The sequence below is a fragment of the Aptenodytes patagonicus genome, chromosome 8 (assembly GCF_965638725.1).
Source record: "Aptenodytes patagonicus chromosome 8, bAptPat1.pri.cur, whole genome shotgun sequence".
In the NCBI taxonomy this organism is placed as follows: Eukaryota; Metazoa; Chordata; class Aves; order Sphenisciformes; family Spheniscidae; genus Aptenodytes; species Aptenodytes patagonicus.
Window position 1 is genome coordinate 6,506,484 of NC_134956.1, and position 19,674 is coordinate 6,526,157.

Sequence of the window (19,674 nt, forward strand, 5' to 3'; positions counted from 1 at the left end):
CATCGTGCCTTGTCCCCCCTCTCCGTCCCCTGTCGCTGTGTGTGTCATGTGCCCGCTCGGGCGGGGGGGGGCTGCCGCCGGGACCCCGGCCCCTCTCCGCCACTCGGTTGCATCCAGCACAGTATATATGCACCCGGTACGGCCCGACCTCTGCGCGTGCATATATAGGTATAGTTTCTGAAAATCCCCCAGCCGAGCGAGGGGCCGGCGGCGGCATCATACAGTCGCACTGGCCACAGCGGGGTAGGGAGAAGGAAGGGTACGTTTCTGCTCAAATTCGGGATGCCCCGGGGGTTTGGGGAGGCTACTGGCCACAGGCTGTGAACAGGGACATGAGGACAGCGTAGTGGCCCCCGGACAGACAGAATGTCCCCTCCTGTGGGCTGTGCCACCCAGTCTTGTCACCTAGCGGGGACGAAGGGCTGTCCCTTTGGCAGGCTGTTCAGGGAGCCCCGCGGCTCTGCCAGCACCCTGCCCTTCCCACTGCTGCAGTGCGACCTCTGTCCAGCCCTAATTAGCATTACCAGCTAATCACCTATCACTTACACATCATTATAACAGCTAAACAACCCATTAGTAGATGCTTCTAGCACTGCAATTCTTGGGGACTGCAGCAGGTCGAGGCTACAGCCAGCTGTCTGTGCCACCTGTGGGTACCCCTTACCTTCCCTGCCTACAGCAGCTGTTGCTCACTTACACTAATTCTGGGTAAACCAGCCCAAAATGTACAGTTACCGTGCAGCCCCGGCTTTTCGGGGGTGCCTTGGTCCCCCGGGCAGTGCACAGGGCAGCAGGAGTGAGGTCCGGGAATCGTGGGAGCCAAAGCAGAGTATTAATGAGAAACAGAAAAACCCTATTATTAAAAAATTGGCCCGTAACTGTGCTACGGGAATAAATATGGAGGTGATGTCTGAGCCCGAGGCCCAAGGAGTGGGTCTGGCCCCCCAGCTGCCCTGCTCAGGCTGCAGCGATGGGGTCAGTGTTCGGCATGGGGCTCTGCAGCCGGTGCAGCCGGAGAGAAAAGGGCGGTTTGAAAATCGGGGCAAGCCCTTTGGTGCTCCCCAAAGCAGCTCTGTGAGCACCCTCCCTGCGGTGGGCGCCAGCCTGGCGCGAGCAGGCAGCAGGGAGGAGCCGCATGCCCATGGAGGGGGCCCAGCACCCAGGGCGACTGTATGATCTGCCGTCGGTGCTGCCGTGCCCACGGGCCACTGTAAATTTTCAGAAACCATATATCCCCCGTCCCCCATGGGTGTGTGAGTACCTGTATCTGTGCGTGTCGGTGTAGATATTTAGGTGGCTGCTCCCCCCGAGCAGGGGGTGGGGGGCCGGGACGGGCTGGCTGGGGTGCCCCAGCTTTTTCGGCTGCCCCATGGGCATGCTCCCCACCACCCTCTGCTCCAGCATTTGTCATCTTAACGAGGTTTTTGGCAGAGTCAGGAGCTTGGCGGAGGGGACGTGAGCAGGGGGAGCCCTAAGCCCCCAGGCACTGCCTGCAGCCACACCACTGAGGCTGGGAGGCTCTCGGCACCGCAGGGTGGCACTAACCCATGCCGTCTGGTTAGAGCCTTGTGGTGATCGGTGGGGGCATGGCTGTCCCTGGCATCGGCGGGGCTGGGGCTCTGCACTCAGGGTGGTCCCAGACCGGAGCAGGGACACGGCACCCCCTGTGGTGCCCATCCCAGGAGGGGCTTGGGGCCAGTGATGCCCGTGGGCAAGCACCCGTCTCCGCCAGCCGGGCCTTACCCAGCACCTAACTATCTACGCAAAGGGTACAGATACGGCTGCTGAGCGCCTGCGTGGTGCTGCCGGCGCAGCCGTGGGGGCTCCCGAGGCAAAGCCCCGCTCACACCTGCAGTGGAGCCCCCGCTCCCCGGGGTGCCGCAGGGGCAGGGCAGGGTGGGCACGGCGGTGCCCACCTGGGCCCACAGGTAAGTACGGTGGCAGAGGCGCCCAGTCCCACCACTAGCCCCACCAGTATGGGGAGAGACGGGCTCGGGGTCGTACCACTCTGGGCAAACTGGGATCCGTTAAACCTGGCCCTGGCAGAGGTGACGGCACCTCGGTGCCCGTGGCGGTGATGGACCTGGTGGTCGGCATGGCGGCTGAGCCGGTGGCGCTGCAGGCAGCAGGGGGCTGGATGCCGGGCAGTCTGTAGAGATGCCCACTGCTGGCTGCCCCGGCGGGGTGACGCTCGTGGGAGCGGTGGCACGTCACCACCGCCATGTCCCCCAGCAAGCCCGGGTGCTGGCAGCAGGGCCAGCGCCTGCCCCGCCGTCCCTGGGGGAGAACTGACCTTGCCTTTTCCATCCTCGCGAACGACAAACCTTGTCCCCCAAACCCCAGAGAGTATTGCAAAGACCTCGACTTATCGGATAACAACACCGAGTTCCTGGAAAACTTTATTGCCCTCATGGAAAAGGTGACCCCAGACTCCAAGCAGTGTGAGTAGCTGGGGATGGCTGGTGGGGGGGCTGGTGGTGGGGTTTGGGGGGTATGGGGGCACAGGGGGAGACGGTGCAGGGGGTGAACCGTGCCAGGGTTGGAGTCCCAGGAGCCGCCGCAGAGCGGATGCTGGTGCCGGGCAGGGGTGTGTGGGTGACCCCCACAATGCCGGCCCTCACCTCCTCCTTCTCCTCCTCCCCCTCTCCATCTTCCTCCCAAGGCGACAACTTCCTCCTGCATAACCTGATCCTGGACACGGGCATCACGCAGCAGCTGGTGGAGCGCGTCTGGAAGGACCAGGACCTCAACACGTAGGTGGGGGCGAGGTGGCCCAGGATGGGCAGCGCTGGCTGGGGGCAGAAGAGGGTCAGGGGCCTAAGATGAGCTATGGGGATAGGACAGGGGCAAAGCAAAACCCCACTGATGCCCGGTGTGCCCGGCCCCTCTTCTTGCAGGTACAGCCTCCTGGCTGTCTTCGCAGCCACCGACGGGGGCATCACCCGCGTCTTCCCTAACAAGTGAGTGGCCAGGGGGTGCGCGCATGCCTGGCCCCGCGCGGTGACACATCTGCTCCCACGGGGCCATCTCCGGTGGGACCGGAGCTGAGTGACAGCCATGGCCGTGGCTGCTCCCCCCCAGGGCTGCAGACGACTGGGAGGAGGAACCAGAGCCCTTCAACGCCAGCTTCTATCGGAGGAGCCTGGACAACAAGGGCTACATCTTCAAGCCGCCCTACCGGGATGGTGGGTGTCAGCTCAGGGCAGCGGGGGCTGGCACAGGCTGCCGCTGGCCCCACGTGTCCCTCATGCCACCCCTGCCCTCCGCAGCCGGCTACCGGGGGCTGGACCTGGAGAACAATACCATCGGGATCCTGGTGAGCACCGCTGTGGAGCTCAGCATCGGGGGCAAGACGCTGAAGCCGGCAGGTAGGCAGGGGGCTGGGTGCCCTGCCACCAGGCTGGGGGTTCCCTGTCATCCCCCCCACGCCTCGGCTCACCCCATCTCCCCATTGCCCCAGTGGTGGGGGTGAAGCTGGACCTGGAGGCCTGGGCTGAGAAGTTCAAAGTGCTGGCGAGCAACCGGACAGACCGCGACCAGCTGGGCACCCGCCGGGTATGTCCCCTGGGACAGGGCGGGGACGGCCATGGGGACGGGGAGGGAGCTCTGCTTGGCGGGGACATGGCTGGGGAGCACTGCCAGGACACGGTGCCCGTGGCCCCGCTGGGCTTGTACCTCCAGCACAGCCCTGCCCGTCACCCTGCTTGGAGCACCCGTCCCCATCCCCTGGGTACACTGCCCCGCATGTCCCCTCCCAGGAGGACGGCACTGGGGGGGGAAGACGGTCCTGCTAACCTGTCACTCTGCCCCTGTTTCGGTCGACAGTGTGACCCCTCGACCAGCTGCGAGATGGACTGTGAGGCCAACAACAAGGTGGGTGGTGGGCAGGGGTGGGGGCAGTGGGGGACGGCAGGCAGGGGGAGCAGGGGATGGCTGGGAAGGCTCCCTGTCCCCTGCCCGCCCTGCCCGTGCTGTCCAGGCAAGTGTGCCCACCCTGTCCCCCTGCTGCTCCCGGAGCTCGGCCAGCCCCCAACCCCCCTCACAGGGACGAAGCCCCAGGGGTTGCCCCCTGGACACCCCCCCAAGCGGTGGTGGTTCCCACTCCCTGCACCCAGCACAGGTGCTCCTGGCTGCTGGCCCCCCTGCCTGACTGCCCATCACCCCCCCAACCCTGCCTGTCTTGCCTCGCCCTGGGCACGGCCAGGGGTGGGTAACGTTGCCCTCCTTCCCCAGGACCTCATCTGCGTCCTCATCGACGACGGGGGCTTCCTGGTGCTCTCCAACCAGGAGGACCACTGGTACCAGGTGAGCGGTGCCCGCGTGGCAGCTCTCCTGGGCGTAGGATGCCGGCAGGGAGCCGGACCTCTGAGCTCATGTCACGGGTGGCATGACACAGCCCCACTCGAGTCCCACAGGGGGAGACCATGGCGAGGTGGCATTTGGGTGCAGACTAGATATCCCCATCCCAGGTGGGCAAGTTCTTCAGCGAGGTGGACGCCAACCTGATGTCCGCCCTCTACAACAACTCCTTCTACGCCCGCAAGGAGTCCTATGACTTCCAGTCCGTCTGCGCCCCCGAGGCCCAGAGCAACACGGGCGCTGCGCCCCGTGGCGTCTTCGTGGTGAGTGCCTGTGCAGATGGTGGCCGCCAGGCAGTCTGGGAGCTCGGGGACCCACGGGGGTGTCCCCAGCACCCTGCATGGGGACCCACTGGCTCACCGCCCCCCTCTTTGCCTGCAGCCCACCGTGGCTGATCTCCTGAACCTCGCTTGGTGGACCTCGGCCGCAGCCTGGTGAGTCCCGCTGTGTCCCCTCCCTGGGGGGCCGTTTCCATCAGGGGGTGACACTAGCGCGTCCCTGGGACTGGGACAGCAATGCGGCCGCGCTCTCCTTCCCCAGGTCCCTCTTCCAGCAGTTCCTGTACGGCCTCACCTACAGCAGCTGGTTCCAGACGGGTGAGTCCCTGGGGAGCCCTGGGCTGGGGGCGGGCAGGGGACGTGGCAGGGGTGCGTCGTGGGGGGTCCATGGCCCCTGGCCCACAGCACTGTGCCGGCGCAGAGGAGGTGGCGGGGGACAGCATGGAGGCCAGGGAGACAAGCTGCATCATGAAGCAGACGCAGTACTACTTCAGCACTGTTAATGCCACCTACAACGCCATCATCGACTGCGGCAACTGCTCCAGGTGGGTCTGTCCCTGCTGTCCCACCGCCCGGGCAGGGTTGGGATCACCCCCCCCCGGCTGCTCTCGCTGGGACCCCCATGCAGCCATCTGCATGGGGGCGGTGGGAGATGCTGTGCAGCACTCGGGGTGGGGGCTGCGGTACCCAGACAGCGGGGAAAGGGAGCAATGGTAGTGTCCCCGTGGGCTGTGGGTGATGGTGACGTCCCCAGGGCTCCTCCAGGTGGGACCAAGCCCTGAAAGCCCATCAATGCCGGTTCCCTGGGCAGCCCGTGGGCATGGGAATGGTGACGGGGGTGGAGATGGGGATGGGAATGGGAATGGGGACGGGGACAGGGATGGGGACAGGTATGGGGATGGGGTTGGGGTTGGGGAGGGGGACAGGGATGGGGACAGGGATGGGGATGGGGATGGGGATGGGGATGGGGATGGGGATGGGGATGGGGATGGGGACGCCCCGCTGGCTCAGCCTCCCCAGAGCCACCCGCCAGCAGGTCTGGCACCAGGGGCCAGGGAGGGATCGGGGCACAGGGTAACCGGGGTCCCCGCTGCCATCGTGTCCCCAGGCTCTTCCACGCGCAGAGGCTGGCCAACACCAACCTGCTCTTTGTGGTGGCCGACAAGCCCCTCTGCAGTCAGTGCGAGTCCGTCAAGCTGCTGCAGGCGGAGGTAAGAGGTATCCTTTGGTGGCCTGTCTGGGTCCCCCCAGGATGCAGTGGCAGAGGGGTGGGGGGACCGGTGGGGGTTGCAGGGCTGGGCAGGGGGGACAGGAGCTGCAGGGTCAAGCGAGGTCAGAGGGAGCCGGCCTGTGGCCAAAGGGGGTGGGGGTGGCCGTGGGGCGCCCCACGTGCCCCCGCCGCCCTGTCCCCGGTGGTTTCCTTGACCTGCGAAGCCCCCCCGAGGGACCCCAACCAGTGTGAGCTGGTGGACAGGCCCCGCTACCGGAAAGGCCCGCACATCTGCTTCGACTACAATGCAACAGTACGTGGGGTGAAGGGGGGCACAGGGGGGAGCGGAGCCCCGGGGGGGTTCCCAGCAGAGGGATTGGGGCAGTGGGTGCCCCCGGCGTGGGGGGGTGGAGCAGAGCCATGGGGAGTCCCCAGGAAAGCAGAGCTGTGGGGTTCCCCCTGGGGGGAATTGGGGCAGTGGGTTCCCCCTGAGGGGGGGAGTGGAGCCATGGGGGGTCGCCAGGGGAGCAGAGCTGAGGGGTTCCTCCCTGGGAGGGAATGGAGGGGTAAGTGCCCCCCCCATGGGGGAGCAGAGCCATGGGGTGTCCCCCTGAGGGGAACAGAGCCATGGGGGGATCCTGGGGGTGCAGCGCTGTGGGGGGACCCCCCTGATGGGGGTTTGGAGCCCTGGGAGGACCCAGGGGAAGGTTGGGAGCCTTGGGGTGCCCCCTGGGGAGATCAGAGCCGGGGGGGTCCCTAGGAGAGCGATGCCATGGGGTGCCCTCCTCAGGGGGAGCGGAGCCATGGGCGTCCCAGGGAGAGCAGCGCTGTGGGGTGTCCCCTGGGGGAGCAGTGCCATGGGGGTTCCAGGGCAGGAGGTGCAGCAGGGCTGCAGGGGGCGGCGGTACCCCTGCCAGGGTGGTGGGTGCCCCTGGGGCACGGAGGCACCGCTGGGGGTGCCCCACGGCCCCTCTCCCTTTGCCCCCCCAGGAAGATACCTCAGACTGCGGCGGAGGGGCTTCCTTCGCCCCCTCCCTGGGGGTCCTGCTCTCCCTGCAGCTGCTGCTCCTCTACTCCAGCACCAGCCGGCACCTGCTGCCCCCGGCCACCTGCCTTTAGCCCCCCCCAGCCACACCGCCAGCTCTCTTTTCTTTCAAGCTCCATCTCCATCCCCCTCCCCGGCCCGGTGGAGCAGGAGGAACGTCCCCTCCGCCGCCTCGGGGACCCCCGTATTGCTGCCCCACGCTCCCTGCCGGCCGCAGCCAAAGAAGAGTCGGGGTGCAGGCAGGGGCTCCCCGGCAGAGCGGGGACTGGGTCGGTGCCCCAGCATCACGCCCTCCCGGCTGCTCGGACTCGGAAAGTGGCGTTGGTGCCCTCCGCCCGCAAACCCCCATCCACCTCACCTATTTTTTTAGCCTGAAGATTTTAAACCAGATCTTTCTACATCGAATTTCCGACATTTTCGCCTGGAGAACGGCGGTGTTTATTGTCAGCAATGAGGACACATGGAAAAAAAAAAAAGGGGGGGAAAAGGAAAAAAAAAAAAAAACAAAAGAATAAGAAAAAAGGACTTGACTTGACTGTGCGGGTCAGTATTATTTGTTTCAGCGGGTACCGGCCCCCCCTGGCCCCCCAGGTGTGCGGGATGGACAGTGGCTCCAGCATCCCTGCGGGCTCGGGGCCAGGTGCGGGCAGGGGCAGAGGCGGGGGGCAGCCGGCCGTCGCCTGTGCCGGGGCAGGATGGAGCCCTGGTCCCTGCTCTGAGCTCAGCCGCTCTCGTGCGTTCTTGGGCACAGATATTGGGGTGAAAAGGAGGTGGGGGGGGAAAGTGTATTTTGTTTCTTTTCCGTTCTGCAGATCACTGTGAAATCCTGCCCGCCCAGCCCTGCCCACCCCCCCCGGCCGCCCTCACCCAGGCAGCCCTGCCAAAGAAACCGCGCCGGCCAGGGGGACATGCCGCCTGTCCCCAAGGGGGACGTGCCACGTGTGCCCGAGCGGGACGTGCCGCCTGTCCCCAGATGGGGTGTGCCGTGTGCCTCCGAGCGGGTGGCACCACGTGCCCTGCAGCGGGATGTGCCGCATGTCCCCGAGCAGGACGTGGAGCAGGAGGTGCCACATGTCCTCGGAAGGGACGTGCCCCGTCCCTTGGGACACTGGCACGGGGGCTGCCGGCCAGCCGCAGCGGGGGGAGCTGCTCTCCGGGTGCTGCTGAGGTCCCGTCTGGGGGCACCCAGCATTGGGGCGGGAGGTGCCCCTGCAGCGGGGTGCCCCGAGGTGCTGGGGGTCATGCCGGGGCACTCGGGTGGGGGCATCCCCCCCCCCCAGCCAAAACGCTGGGTGCCAAGGAGGCAGATGGGGTGGCTGCTCAGCCCCAGCACCCCACTGCACCCCACCACCCCAGCCGGGAGAGGTGCCGTGGGGCTGGGGGGGCCCAGCACAGGGTGCAGGGTGCCCAGCCATGACACCCCAGGGAGCTGCGGTGGAGGGGGTGCTGTACCCACCACCCCTGCACCCCACTGCTCCCGGCAGTGCCGGGGGCCCCTGCCCGGGCAGGCAGCCCTGGGGACCCTCACCCCCCCGGGGCACCCCGCTCAGAGCCACCCCATCAACCAGGGCTGGGGGAGCCCCCTCGGCACGGCCACCCCGGGGGGGCTGGGGAGGGCACCAGGCGCTAATTAGTGCTGGGGTTAATTAATGGTCATTCTGCTTGTAGCTTTTTCAGTGTGTGTTTGGTTACTGTCTCTGGGAACCGTGTTTGAACAGATGGCTCTGTGTTACCGGGAGTGTGTGTACTTCTGTAGTCTAGTTAGGTGCTCTGCCAGAAAACCACCACTATACATACCTATAAATATATACATATATAGTCTATTTTAAGTTAAAAACCAATGAGACGAAGGGGCGGCGTGGCCCCGGGCCCCCCCGTCCCGCCAGGGTCGCGTCCTGCCCCGTCCCCACCTGAAAGCTTCTCTCTGCTCATTCAAAGGCGTTGGGTTTTTAATTGATTTTCTTTAATTTATTTTTAATTTCTTTGGGTTTTAATTTTTTTTTTTTTGTACAGAAGAGTTGGAAAACTTCAAAAACCAACAAAAAGACAATTTGTAAGATATCGTGCGTGTGACTCCTTGTAAAATATTTTCAAATGGTTTATTACAGAGACTCAGTTATTAAATAATGTTCATATTTTCACTTCACAGGTGGTGGCTGCGTCATTGCCCGGGTATGTGGGCAGGGCCAGGGGGCACAGTGCCGGGGGGGGGCGGGCAGGACATGGGGGCGCTCCTGCCAGCCGGGCCGCTGCCTTCACGCCTGCCTGCACCTGTGCTGTGGGGCTGGCGGGCAGGACGCGGGCAGGGGCAGGGACACGGGCACGGGCGTGGGCAGGAGCAGGGATAGAGGCCCCCCATGCAGCCCCCCCCCAGGTCCCCCCATCTCCCCGTGTCCCCTCAGGACTGTGTCCCTGCTTCCGCATGTGTGTGTCCCCCCGTGCCTGTGTCCTCTTGTGTCTGTGTCCCCACATCCATGTCCCCCTGTCCTGTGGGGTCCATGTCCCCGAGTGCCCCCCGTGCCCGCCCCACCCGTGTCGGTGTCCCCCCCTCAGGGTTTGTGCCCCCCATGTCCACGTCCCCGTAACTGTGTTCCCCCATCTCTCTCCTACGTCTGTGTTCCCCTGTGCTTCTCCCCCATGTCGCCCCACGTCCCCCCGTGCCTGTGCCCCCCCGTGACTCTCCCCCGAGCCCCCCCGTGTCCGTCTCCGTGCCCCCCCCCCGCCGCCCACGTGGCCGGCGGCCGCGGTGGGACTACATGTCCCGACGTGCTTCGCGGCGGGATGCCGGCCCCGCCCCCGAGAGGCGAGCCGCGCCCCCGGCCCCGCCCAGCGCCGCGCATGCGCAGAGCCGCTGTTTGTCCGCGCCCGGCCTGGCCCAGCAGCGGGGCCGAGCGCGGCCTGGCCTGCGGCGGCGGCTGGAGGCGCCCGGGCCTGGTCGGGGGCTGAGCGGGGCCCGGCGGGGGGGAGGCGGCCCCGGCGGGGGGGGCGGGGGGAGGAGGCCGGGCGCTGCAGCCCCCGCGGGGCAGCCCCGTCCCGCCGGTGGGGGCCGAAGATGCGGCGGTACCTGCCGGTGGCCCGGCAGCACTTCCTGGCGGCGCTGGCCGGCACCAGCGTGGTGGTGAAGTCGCTGAGCGCCGCCGTCCTCCTCCTCTACCTGCTCTCCTTCGGCCTGGACACGGCCTACGGCCTGGGGGTGACCCCCGGCTACCTCCTGCCCCCCAACTTCTGGGTCTGGACGCTGCTGACGCACGGGCTGGTGGAGGAGCGGGCCTGGGGCCTGGCGGCCAGCCTGGCCACGCTGGGGGCGGCCGGCCGGCTGCTGGAGCCCCTCTGGGGCGCCCTGGAGCTGCTGGTCTTCTTCGCGGTGGTGAACGTCTCGGTGGGGCTCCTGGGGGCCCTCGCCTACTTCCTCACCTATGTGGCCTCCTTCCACCTCGCCTACCTGTTCACCATCCGCATCCACGGCGGGCTGGGCTTCCTCGGGGGAGTCTTGGTGGCCCTCAAGCAGACGATGGGGGACAGCACCGTCCTGAAGGTGCCCCAGGTCAGAATGAAGGCAGTCCCCATGCTCCTGCTCCTTCTCCTGGCTCTGCTGCGGCTCGCCGCCCTCGTCGAGAGCAATATACTGGCCTCGTACGGCTTCGGGCTCCTCTCCAGCTGGGTCTATCTCCGTTTCTACCAGCGGCACAGTAGAGGCCGGGGAGACATGTCCGACCACTTCGCCTTTGCCACTTTCTTCCCCGAGATTTTGCAGCCCGTGGTGGGTCTGGTGGCCAACCTGGTGCACAGCATCCTGGTGAAGGTGAAGGTCTGCCGCAAGACGGTCAAACGCTACGACGTGGGCGCCCCGTCGTCCATCACCATCAGCCTGCCGGGGACGGACCCGCAGGATGCCGAGAGGAGAAGGTACCGCTCGCCCTGCTTTCATGGGGATCGTGTTTATGGGCAGCGAGGGTCGGGTTTAAAATCCAAACGAGGAGGAGCGGGGAGATTTGGGTGCAGGGTGCTAAGGGGGGGGCCTTCTGCAGGGGGTCTGCTGGGGGCCACCCTCCCTACCGCAGAGGTGGTGGGGAGCATTTCGGGGGGATGGTGGAACGTTGTCCTGCTCTTTAAACACGGAGCGGCGGTGGAAGTGCAGGGGAGGAACGAGGAGATCCTGGGGAAGGGGCAGGCAGGTTTTGGGGTCAGGAGTCCCTATAGAAGGGGGACGGCAGCTGCCTGGGGAGGTGCCAGCCCCCTGCTCGCAGCAGCCCCGCACCCGTCATCGTGGCGTGGGGGAAGGCGCTGAGTCGGCCACATGCCCCGGCCCTCCCGCACGCCCGGCGTTGGCCTTCCTGAGCCCCGGCAGGAAGGTTTGGACAAGGCATTGGCATTGGCGCTCCGCTTTCCCCTGCCCCATTTTATGCCTTTCTTCCCCCGTTCCTTGAGCGGCCTGTGTGCTGTCTGACAGCCTCTGAGCGCACCACGTGGCACGAGAACTCTGCGTATGTAGTCTAGGAGCCTGAGTGGGTTTCTGCGGGGCAGACCCAGGCACTCTGAGTCGTCTCTAGCACTGCTGAATCCACCCTCTCCTGCCGGGAAGAAGCCAGGGGATGGCCTTGCACACTGCCCCGTGGGGCAGAGCCATTAACCCCTGCCCTGCCCGTTGGACCTGGGGTTAACCTGCCCGTCCGCCCTTGCCCCGCAGGCAGCTGGCCCTGAAGGCCCTGAACGAGCGGCTGAAGCGTGTGGAGGACCAGTCGGCCTGGCCTAGCATGGAGGATGACGAGGAGGAGGCGGGGGCGAAGGCCGACAGCCCACTGCTGCCCGACCCCAGTGCGGCCGGGAAGGGCGCCGGCCAGGAGTCCAGCCTCATCACCTTCCAGGATGCCCCGTCCCAGCTGTGACCGGCCGACACACCGCCCCCCTTCCCCGCCCCATCTCCGTCGGAGAGCTGCTAACCCCCCTCGTGTTCCCCCCACGCAGCCGGGACGCTCAGCGGGGCGCGGGGACTCCTCCCGCGGCAGAGGCGGGGGGGCTACCTCATTCCAACGCTTCGTCGCTGCTCGCGGCCAGCACTGGGCGCCCAGGATGACGACGCTGCCGCCACCACAAGGACGGGGGTTCCTCGAGCAGCTCCCCTCGGCACAAGGTGGGCTGTGGATGTTGGCACTGGCAGCGGGGGATGTTCCGGCGTGGGGACGTGGGGCTGATCCAGCCTCAGGTGTGCCCCACGCGTGGCGGGCCAGCTCCCTGCCCCGAGGCTGCTGTGCTTGCCCATGCAGGAATGAAGTCAGCAGCGCTTCCTCGCTTCTCCTCTGCTCCAGGGGTTGTCCAGAGCGCTCAACACTTATTTCCTGCTTTCTGAAGGTAGTTTTGTCCCTAACCAAGGGAACGAGAAGGCTGGTGGGTTTCTTTTCTGAATCCCTTTCCCGTGGGGAGCCTCTCCCCACCCCGGCAGGAGCTCGCCGTGACCGGTGAGAGGTTTGCCAGGCAGGGGGACAGGCTGCTGGGCAGGAGGGGGCTGCCCAGCCCCACAGGGTGGTGGTCCGGCACCGCCAGCTCCGGGCTTTGCTTGTGGGGGGTTCTCTCCTCCTCCCTCTCCCACCCCCGAAGCCAGTCCTGCGAGGAGCCGGTGCCCTCAGCCGCTTCCCGGCTAATCCGTTTGTCAGATTACACTAGAAGCTGGAATTAATTTTTACGGTGGGGCTCTTGCTGCTTCCTCCAGCAGCAGGTTTTCTTTCTTGTGGGCTCCCCCTTCTTTTTCCCTCCCTCTGTGTTGATGGGCTTTTTTTTTTCTGGATGGAGAGGATGCTCCCTGCGACAGCCTCCTCACAGCTCCTGATCCCCCGGGCAGTCCACAGCCCAGGATGCGGATCGATGGTGTCGTGATTATTTTTTTAAAGGACCACACGAGAAGGTTTTGTCAACTGGGAAAAACACAGATGTTTCGGTATCAATAAAGAGTTCTTCGAAAGAGTCGGCTCCCGCGGCAGAGCGTGGGCAGGGCAGGGGGCCAGGCACAGAGCAGCCCCCGGGGGTTCTTGCGCAGGAGCCTGGGGAGGGGATTTTTTCCCGGGTACTCCCAGCAGGTTGGGAGAGACCCTTTGCAAGCAGGAGGGGGTGGGAAGTCTGCGGGGGGGGGGATGTCTGCCCGTACCCCAGAAGCCCCCCCGGGCAGTAAAGAGGGCTTGTCGCACTGTAGCTGCCTGAAATCTTTATTGAATAAAAGCTCTGGATACAGAGGAATTTCCCAGCCCGGGAGCCGCTCCCAGCTCTGCAGCCCTGCTGAGAGCAGGGTACGTGCCAAGGAGGGGCTGTGGGGCCGCTGCAGCAGACGGAGCCTTGCGGCGCCCAGCTGCCCCGATGGCAGGCGAGCTGGAAGGAAGGCTGTTGCGCCGGCGAGGAGGTTGCCTTCTGCCTTCCTGAGGGCTGTTTCGCAGGCTGGCTCGAGGGCTCGTCCCGAGCCCTGCTCCCCCCCATGCTCGCACTGTTCCCTGTGCCCCTCAGAGGGACAAAACACCTTTGCAGGCTGCCGGTTTGCATCTCGGCTTGATAATTTGCTCTGTAAAATGACCCCCACATCCCGCCAGGCTGAACCTTCGCTGTCCCAGCCTGCAGGAAGGATTTGTGCATGGCAACGCGTGCCCGGATCCGCGGCCGTCGGGCAGGGCTGATCACACCAGTCCCGGAGAGCCCCCGGGTCCCTGCGTGGGGCCGCACCATGGGGACGGATGCCTTGGGCGCTGCCACCCCGCTTCAGGTGGGCTGAAGCCACAACCGTGCCCTGCACTTTCACTGGCCAAGCTGCCTTCGTGGCAGGAGAGGCAGCGTGGTGCCTGCTGCGGCCTCCCAGGCGAGTGGGGACTCCCTGCCCTCCTCACCAGGAATACGACAGCTCCTGTCCTGCCTGCTCCAAAGCAGCCCTGGGTGGCAAGGGAAGGGGATAAGGACCAGGAATCCTGAGTGAATCCTCCGGTTCCCAACACTGAGCACCCAAGCTGCCGCAGGGAGCAGCAGCGTTACCTGTGCTGGGAAACGTCCCCACCGAGGCAGGCATGAGATAGGCAACTCCTGCCCGCTCGGTGTCACACGCATCATAGCTGCTCCCCAGGGATGAGATGCTATGGACAATCCAGGACTAACGAGAGACGAGTAGGCAGAAATCTAGTACTGAGGAGAGCCTGTGCAAGCAGGGGACCCCCATGGGGGGCTGCGGGGGGGAGCCCCGGCCTTGCTGGCTCACCCAGGGGGAGTTCAGATCCACACCGAGCCCTCAGTGCTGGCTCCGCTTGCGGTACAGGTAGGCATTGCTCACCTGGTTCATGATAACCAGGCTGGTGAGAAGGGGACACAGCATGGTGAGGTACCAGGAGACGCTGGTCACCGATGCGGTGAACCACAGGGAGCACATGCCCAGCATCAGGCTGGCACAGCCCAGCAGGTAGCCCACCAGCCCCGAGGTCGCGTGGTACAGCTTGAGCTTGGCCAGCGTCCAGTTCTTCATCAGCTTGGGGTAGAGCAGGAGCACCCCCCCTGCGCACTGCCCGCTGGCGTACAGCACGGTCAGCAGCCCCGTCAGGCCATGCCAGGTCACGAAGTGGGCCTTGCCGTTCAGGTGCTTGTTGTAGGTGATGATGCCCAGCCCCAGGAGGGCGCAGAGGAGGGCGAGCAGCTGGAGGGCCCAGTGCACCCGCACTTTGACTTTGCGGGAGAAGGAGCGGAGCAACGAGGTCTCCGGGGAGAATATCAGCAGGGCTTCCGTCATCAGGAACGAGAACTGGGAGAGAGAGGGCAGGGGGATTGGCACCGGCCGCCCCCGCACCTCTGCCACGGCCGGGGGCAGAACCGGCAGCGGGTCCCCGTCTTCCGGGGCTCAGCCTCCCACCGCCCACGGAAAGCAGAGGGGCCTTATCCTCTGCGCCGGGCGCGCTCCGCCAGCAGGACCCTTCCTCTCCCCGACGGGGGTGCCCATGGCGGGGGGGCAGCACGGGGAGGCGGCCGGTAACCGGGACGGTGGGGGCGGCGGGACTTACCGCGAGGGCCATGAGCAGCGGGTGCCAGGAGAAGAGGCCTGCAAGGGAAGGGCAAGCGCTGAGGTGAGCTGAGGAGGGGCCCGGCCCGGCCCGGCCCGCCCCCCCCGGCCCCTGCCCCTGCCCCTGCCCCGGCCCCTGCCCCTGCCCCGGCCCCTGCCCCTGCCCCGGCCCCGGCCTCGGCCCCGGCCCGGCACTCACTGGATCCGGGCCGCGCCAGCACGGCCACGGCGGTGGGGAAGCCCAGCGCCACGAGGTGGGCGGCAGCGCCGGCGGCGGCGCGCAGCGAGCGATACAGCCGGGACTCGGTCTCGGCCGTCAGGGCCATGGCGGCCGGGGGGGGAAACGGCCGCCACCGCCGCCGAGACGGGCGGGCCGGGGCGAGGACCCCGATTGGGCCAGGCGGGCCGTCCGTCCGCGCTAGGGCCCGCCTCCGCCGCGCCGCGCCGCTGCTGAATGGGTGGGCTGCGCTGTCGCTTAGAGCGAGGGCCCGCCTCCGCTGGCGTGGCCGTGTGACGCGAAGTTCCTCAGGACCGAGTCTACGGTGGCCGGCTGGGTCCTGGGCGCATGCGCGTTGCGGGCCGCTACCCCGCCGCCGTCGCTGCTGCACCGGAGCCGGACCGGGGCCCGACCGGGCCCTGCCTCGGGCCGCCATGGGCGGCAGGATCGAGTGCGTCTTCTTCAGCGAGTTCCACCCCACGCTGGGGCCCAAGATCACCTACCAGGTGTGGGGGGGAGTCTGCGCCCGGCCCTGGCCCTGGGCCTGGGCCTGGGCCTGGAGGGGGACTGGGGTCTGAAAGCACCTACCGGGGGCCGGTACCGGGGCAGGGCCCTGGCGGGGGGCCGGGGCCCGGGAGCACCTGCCCGGCGCGGGGGGCTGGGGCCCGGGGGCGCCCACAGGGGAGAAGGCTGGGGGGGCCCAGGGGCGGAGGCTGCTCCCCAGGTGGGGGCACGGGGGTGGGCCGGGGCTCGGCAGCCGGGTGAGGCTGGAGCGGGGCCTTCTGTGCCGCTGCAGGTCCCGGAGGACTTCATCTCTCGGGAGCTCTTTGACACTATCCAGGTGTACGTCATCACGAAGCCTGAGCTGCAGAACAAGCTGATCACCGTGTGAGTGTTGGCAAGCCACCCGTCCTTCCCCCATGGGGGGGATCCGCTGTCCTCGCCACGACTGGGCAAGGCTCTGCCAGCAGGAGACGGCAGCTTGGTGACGTTGAAGTGCCAGCTGTCAGCTCTGGGCTCACAGGGATTTCTGTCCCCGCGGTCAGCAGGTTCATTACGATGCCCACGGTTACCCGCGCAGGGGGGTTGGGTACCTGCTTCTGGGGGTGGCTGGTGCTGCATGTGGTTCTTGGTCAGCCTCAAATCCAGGAAAGTCAAACGACTTATGGGCCAGCAGAAGTGTTTTGAAGGCTGTAGGGCACTGATGCTGGGGAAAAACAGGTCTGATCGGCATGGGTTAGCCCAACAGGAAAGATGCAGGTGACTGCACTGATGCTTGCAGTGGACTCTGTGTCCACCTGTGTACTGGTTGTGCTGCATAAGATGGAGTCATCTTTGAGGAGATGCTCTGCAACATACCTGTGCAGCCTTTCTGCTGTCGTGGTCTGAAATGGTTGGGGGAGAGGAATGGGAAGCAGCAGTCCAGAGTAACCAAGGACTCTAGTTCCCAAAGAGAGCTGTGCTGGTTTTGAAAGGAGACTGTTTTCTTCTCTAATGGTTGACTCTTTTTTTTCCCCACTTCTTCGGACTCTGTGTTTTGCGCTCTGAGCATTTGGGGATTAGACGTCATTTTTCCTGCAAAGCAGAGAAGCCCCAACCTCCAGAGCTGACCGGGAACTAGCCTTGTGTGGGGCTCAGGCCTCCCTGAGGGCCTAGGTGCAGGTTATATTTGTCTTCCCGCAGGACGGCCATGGAGAAGAAGCTGATCGGCTGCCCCGTGTGTATCGAGCACAAGAAGTACAGCCGAAACGCTCTGCTCTTCAACCTGGGCTTTGTGTGCGATGCCAGAGCCAAGGCCTGTGTGCTGGAGCCCATAGTGAAGAAGCTGGCTGGCTACCTCACCACCCTTGAGGTGAGGCCCGAGCCAACGCGAGGGGCGGCTGGCTGCCTCACGGTCCGCCCCACAGAGTCACCGGTGTCCTGGCGCACATTGTGGGTCACTGGGCGTTGCTGGGGTAGGGGCCAGGTTTACGGCGAGGAGGGGATCGTGCTGGTTTTACCCACACGTCGCTTGAAGTTTAAGGGAGGATGGGATCTGAGATGTGCAGTTTCTATAGCCAGTAATCCTGTGGGGAGGAGCTGGCTCAGTTTTCTCCTCTCTTTAGCTGGAAAGCGGATTCATCTCCAACGAGGAGAGTAAACAGAAGCTGGTTCCCATCATGACCATCCTGCTGGAGGAGCTGAATGCCAAAGGAAAGTGCACCCTGCCCATAGGTACGGCAGCCGTGCCGGCCCGGCAGTAAGGGCAGGAGCAGGGCAGGGCGGCACTGGGAAGCAGCTGGGCCATCCCCTGCCCGGGTCAGCTCTGCCTGCGTCGCTCCTGGCAGCTCCCTGCCTGTCTGTGCTTGGAGCTGGGGGGCATCTGAGCCAGCCTTGCCCTGGGTGGCTCGAAGGGCCAGGAGGGACGGGGTTATGGGCCGCAAACACCTTCCTCCGTGCGGCGTGGTGGTGTCCTGGGGCCGACGGTCACAAGCTCTCGAGGGAGCAGAGGTTTCTGTGGGGACTGAGCGCTCCCCTTTCCCCGGCCAGATGAGTCGAACACCATCCACCTGAAGGTGATCGAGCAGCGTCCGGACCCCCCCATTGTGCAGGAGTATGATGTCCCCGTCTTCACCCAAGACAAGGATGACTTCTTCAACTCCCAGTGGGATCTCACCACGCAGCAGGTCTGTGTGCTTGACCGGGGGCAGTGTGCTTTGAACGGGATCTGTGTCCAGCCTGCCTGGGGTCAGAGGGCAGTCGGGCTGTCCCCAGAGATCACCACGTTATGAGCACGGTTCAGTGCGCCCCTTGTCTTTGTTCTCAGGCCTGCAAGTGACCCATTCACCCAAAACGTGGGTTAAATGCTGCTGGGGATGGAGCCCGCCCGTCCTAGCATGCTCCCAGACGCAGGGGAGTTTCTTGGGCTTCGGGGTGATGCCTTGGGCCTCTCTGCTCTCTCCCCTCCTTGCTCTCGCCTCCTCCCCTCCTAGATCCTGCCCTACATCGACGGCTTTCGGCACGTCCAGAAGATTTCTGCAGAAGCTGATGTGGAGCTGAACTTGGTGCGCATTGCTGTGCAAAACCTGCTGTGAGTGTCTGGAAGGGGGCCTGGCCAGCCCGCAGGAGGGGTGCTGGTGGGTGCTGGCAGAGAGGGTCTCTCACATTTCCCTGTCTGTCTGCAGGTACTACGGGGTTGTCACACTCGTCTCCATACTCCAGGTGGGTCAGGCCACGGAGCGTGGGGCCGTGAGCGGGATTCGGGCAGCGGCTGCGCCATTGGCGTGGCTGTGTAGGGGGGACAACAGGGTCAGAAGCGGGGTGGGTCTCTCTCTCGGAGCCGTGGCTGAGCAGAGCTGGTTTTCCCTTGCCCTCCAGTACTCCAACGTCTACTGCACCACGCCAAAGGTCCAGGACCTGGTGGATGACAAGTGTCTCCAGGAAGAGTGTCTGTCCTACGTCACCAAACAAGGTAACGGTGACCCCGGGCAGGGCTGCCGGCGGAGGCAGAGGGAGAGGGGGGCGGCTGACTGGTGACTTGTCCCTGCAGGGCACAAGCGAGCCAGCCTCAGGGACGTCTTCCAGCTGTACTGCGGGCTGAGCCCTGGCACGACGGTGCGAGACCTCATCTCCCGCTACACCCTGCAGCTCCAGAGGGTGGACGAGAGGTCGGAGCCAGCACCCTGCTGCTTGGTCCCCAAGGGCGGCGGTGACACTGGGGATAGTGGGGCGAGCGTGGGGGAGCGAGGAGGGAGTACCCAACCCCTGCATCTGTAGGTGGGGAAACTGAGGCAGTGGTGCGGCATGGTGGAACCAGAAGGGAATGGGGGGAGCTGGGGGGTTTGAGGCCTCAGCATCGTGGTCCCAGTCTCTTCCCTCCTCGTTCCCAGGAGGCTCATCCAGTTTGGCTTGATGAAAGGCCTTATCCGGCGGCTACAGAAATACCCCGTCAAGGTCGCCCGGGATGAGCGGAGCCACCCAGCCCGGCTGTACACGGGCTGCCACAGCTACGATGAGATCTGCTGCAAGACCGGTGAGGGTCCGGGCTCCTCTGTGCAGCTCTCGGGGCTGGTGGAAGCCAGAGGGCTGCCTGCGTGCCCAGGGCTGGGCACTGGTTCTGGGGTCTCCCTCACCCCTTTGGGAGCCTTCATACTGCAGGGAGACAGGACTCTGGGCTGAACTGGGCTTCCAAGCCCATGCTGCCAGGGGAGGAGTTGCGGCGGGGCTTGGCCAGCCCCCCCAGATTCTGCTGCCGGGCACCCCAGTAACACCCCGCTGCCTTTTCCCCCCAGGCATGAGTTACAAGGAGCTGGATGAGCGCCTGGAGAACGACCCCAACATCATTGTGTGCTGGAAGTGACGGCGGGGATGGCAGCCGGGCCAGCCGGGGTCCGCACCGGGGCCCGTGTGTCCCCCCACGCGTCCCCCCTCTGTGTCCCCGGAGCGCCCCGCCGGCCGCCGTCGCTCCTCCGCGCCACCAGGGGGCGGCAGAGGCTCCTCCGCGCCACCAGTGGACCGCAGAGGCTCCTCCGCGCCGCCAGGGGGCGGCAGAGGCCCGGCCAGCGCCCCCCG

At 65.7% G+C, this 19,674-nt stretch overlaps 4 protein-coding genes across 6 annotated transcripts in view; 3 read left to right on the forward strand and 1 right to left on the reverse strand.

Moving 5' to 3' along the window:
• The window catches only part of CACNA2D2 (calcium voltage-gated channel auxiliary subunit alpha2delta 2), a 227,444-nt gene extending 219,725 nt beyond the window's left edge, over positions 1 to 7,719 (forward strand). For both annotated transcript variants that reach the window (XM_076346119.1, XM_076346120.1), the window contains 15 exons: positions 2,344 to 2,441; positions 2,663 to 2,753; positions 2,898 to 2,960; positions 3,082 to 3,185; positions 3,270 to 3,368; positions 3,461 to 3,555; positions 3,826 to 3,873; positions 4,234 to 4,305; positions 4,470 to 4,622; positions 4,741 to 4,793; positions 4,900 to 4,955; positions 5,059 to 5,182; positions 5,746 to 5,855; positions 6,072 to 6,160; positions 6,838 to 7,719. In XM_076346119.1, coding sequence (XP_076202234.1) covers positions 2,344 to 2,441; positions 2,663 to 2,753; positions 2,898 to 2,960; positions 3,082 to 3,185; positions 3,270 to 3,368; positions 3,461 to 3,555; positions 3,826 to 3,873; positions 4,234 to 4,305; positions 4,470 to 4,622; positions 4,741 to 4,793; positions 4,900 to 4,955; positions 5,059 to 5,182; positions 5,746 to 5,855; positions 6,072 to 6,160; positions 6,838 to 6,966 — 1,384 coding nt within the window. In that variant the 3' untranslated portion in view covers positions 6,967 to 7,719. The remainder of the gene's footprint in view (positions 1 to 2,343; positions 2,442 to 2,662; positions 2,754 to 2,897; positions 2,961 to 3,081; positions 3,186 to 3,269; positions 3,369 to 3,460; positions 3,556 to 3,825; positions 3,874 to 4,233; positions 4,306 to 4,469; positions 4,623 to 4,740; positions 4,794 to 4,899; positions 4,956 to 5,058; positions 5,183 to 5,745; positions 5,856 to 6,071; positions 6,161 to 6,837) is intronic.
• Positions 7,720 to 9,891: 2,172 nt separating this feature from the next.
• TMEM115 (transmembrane protein 115) lies at positions 9,892 to 12,848 on the forward strand. Its single transcript, XM_076346121.1, has 2 exons — positions 9,892 to 10,798; positions 11,580 to 12,848. Exons 1-2 carry the CDS (start codon positions 9,945 to 9,947, stop codon positions 11,776 to 11,778), a joined length of 1,053 nt encoding a protein of 350 aa, XP_076202236.1. The 5' UTR covers positions 9,892 to 9,944; the 3' UTR covers positions 11,779 to 12,848.
• Positions 12,849 to 13,073: 225 nt separating this feature from the next.
• Positions 13,074 to 15,243, reverse strand: CYB561D2 (cytochrome b561 family member D2). Of its 2 annotated transcripts, XR_012996018.1 has the most exons (4): positions 15,106 to 15,243; positions 14,908 to 14,945; positions 13,898 to 14,651; positions 13,074 to 13,797 (listed from the first exon to the last, which is right to left on the reverse strand). XR_012996018.1 is itself a non-coding variant. In XM_076346122.1 (3 exons), the coding sequence occupies exons 1-3, from the start codon at positions 15,230 to 15,232 to the stop codon at positions 14,148 to 14,150; spliced, it is 669 nt and encodes a 222-aa protein (XP_076202237.1). In that variant the 5' UTR covers positions 15,233 to 15,243; the 3' UTR covers positions 13,074 to 14,147. The 2 variants fall into 2 exon arrangements, 1 of the variants encoding a protein (XP_076202237.1); XM_076346122.1 differs by having other exon boundaries at positions 13,074 to 14,651.
• Positions 15,244 to 15,503: 260 nt separating this feature from the next.
• NPRL2 (NPR2 like, GATOR1 complex subunit) lies at positions 15,504 to 19,674 on the forward strand. The gene is made up of 11 exons (XM_076346126.1): positions 15,504 to 15,629; positions 15,920 to 16,011; positions 16,807 to 16,975; positions 17,229 to 17,337; positions 17,653 to 17,789; positions 18,096 to 18,193; positions 18,288 to 18,324; positions 18,481 to 18,574; positions 18,653 to 18,770; positions 18,993 to 19,135; positions 19,395 to 19,674. The coding sequence occupies exons 1-11, from the start codon at positions 15,558 to 15,560 to the stop codon at positions 19,460 to 19,462; spliced, it is 1,137 nt and encodes a 378-aa protein (XP_076202241.1). The 5' UTR covers positions 15,504 to 15,557; the 3' UTR covers positions 19,463 to 19,674.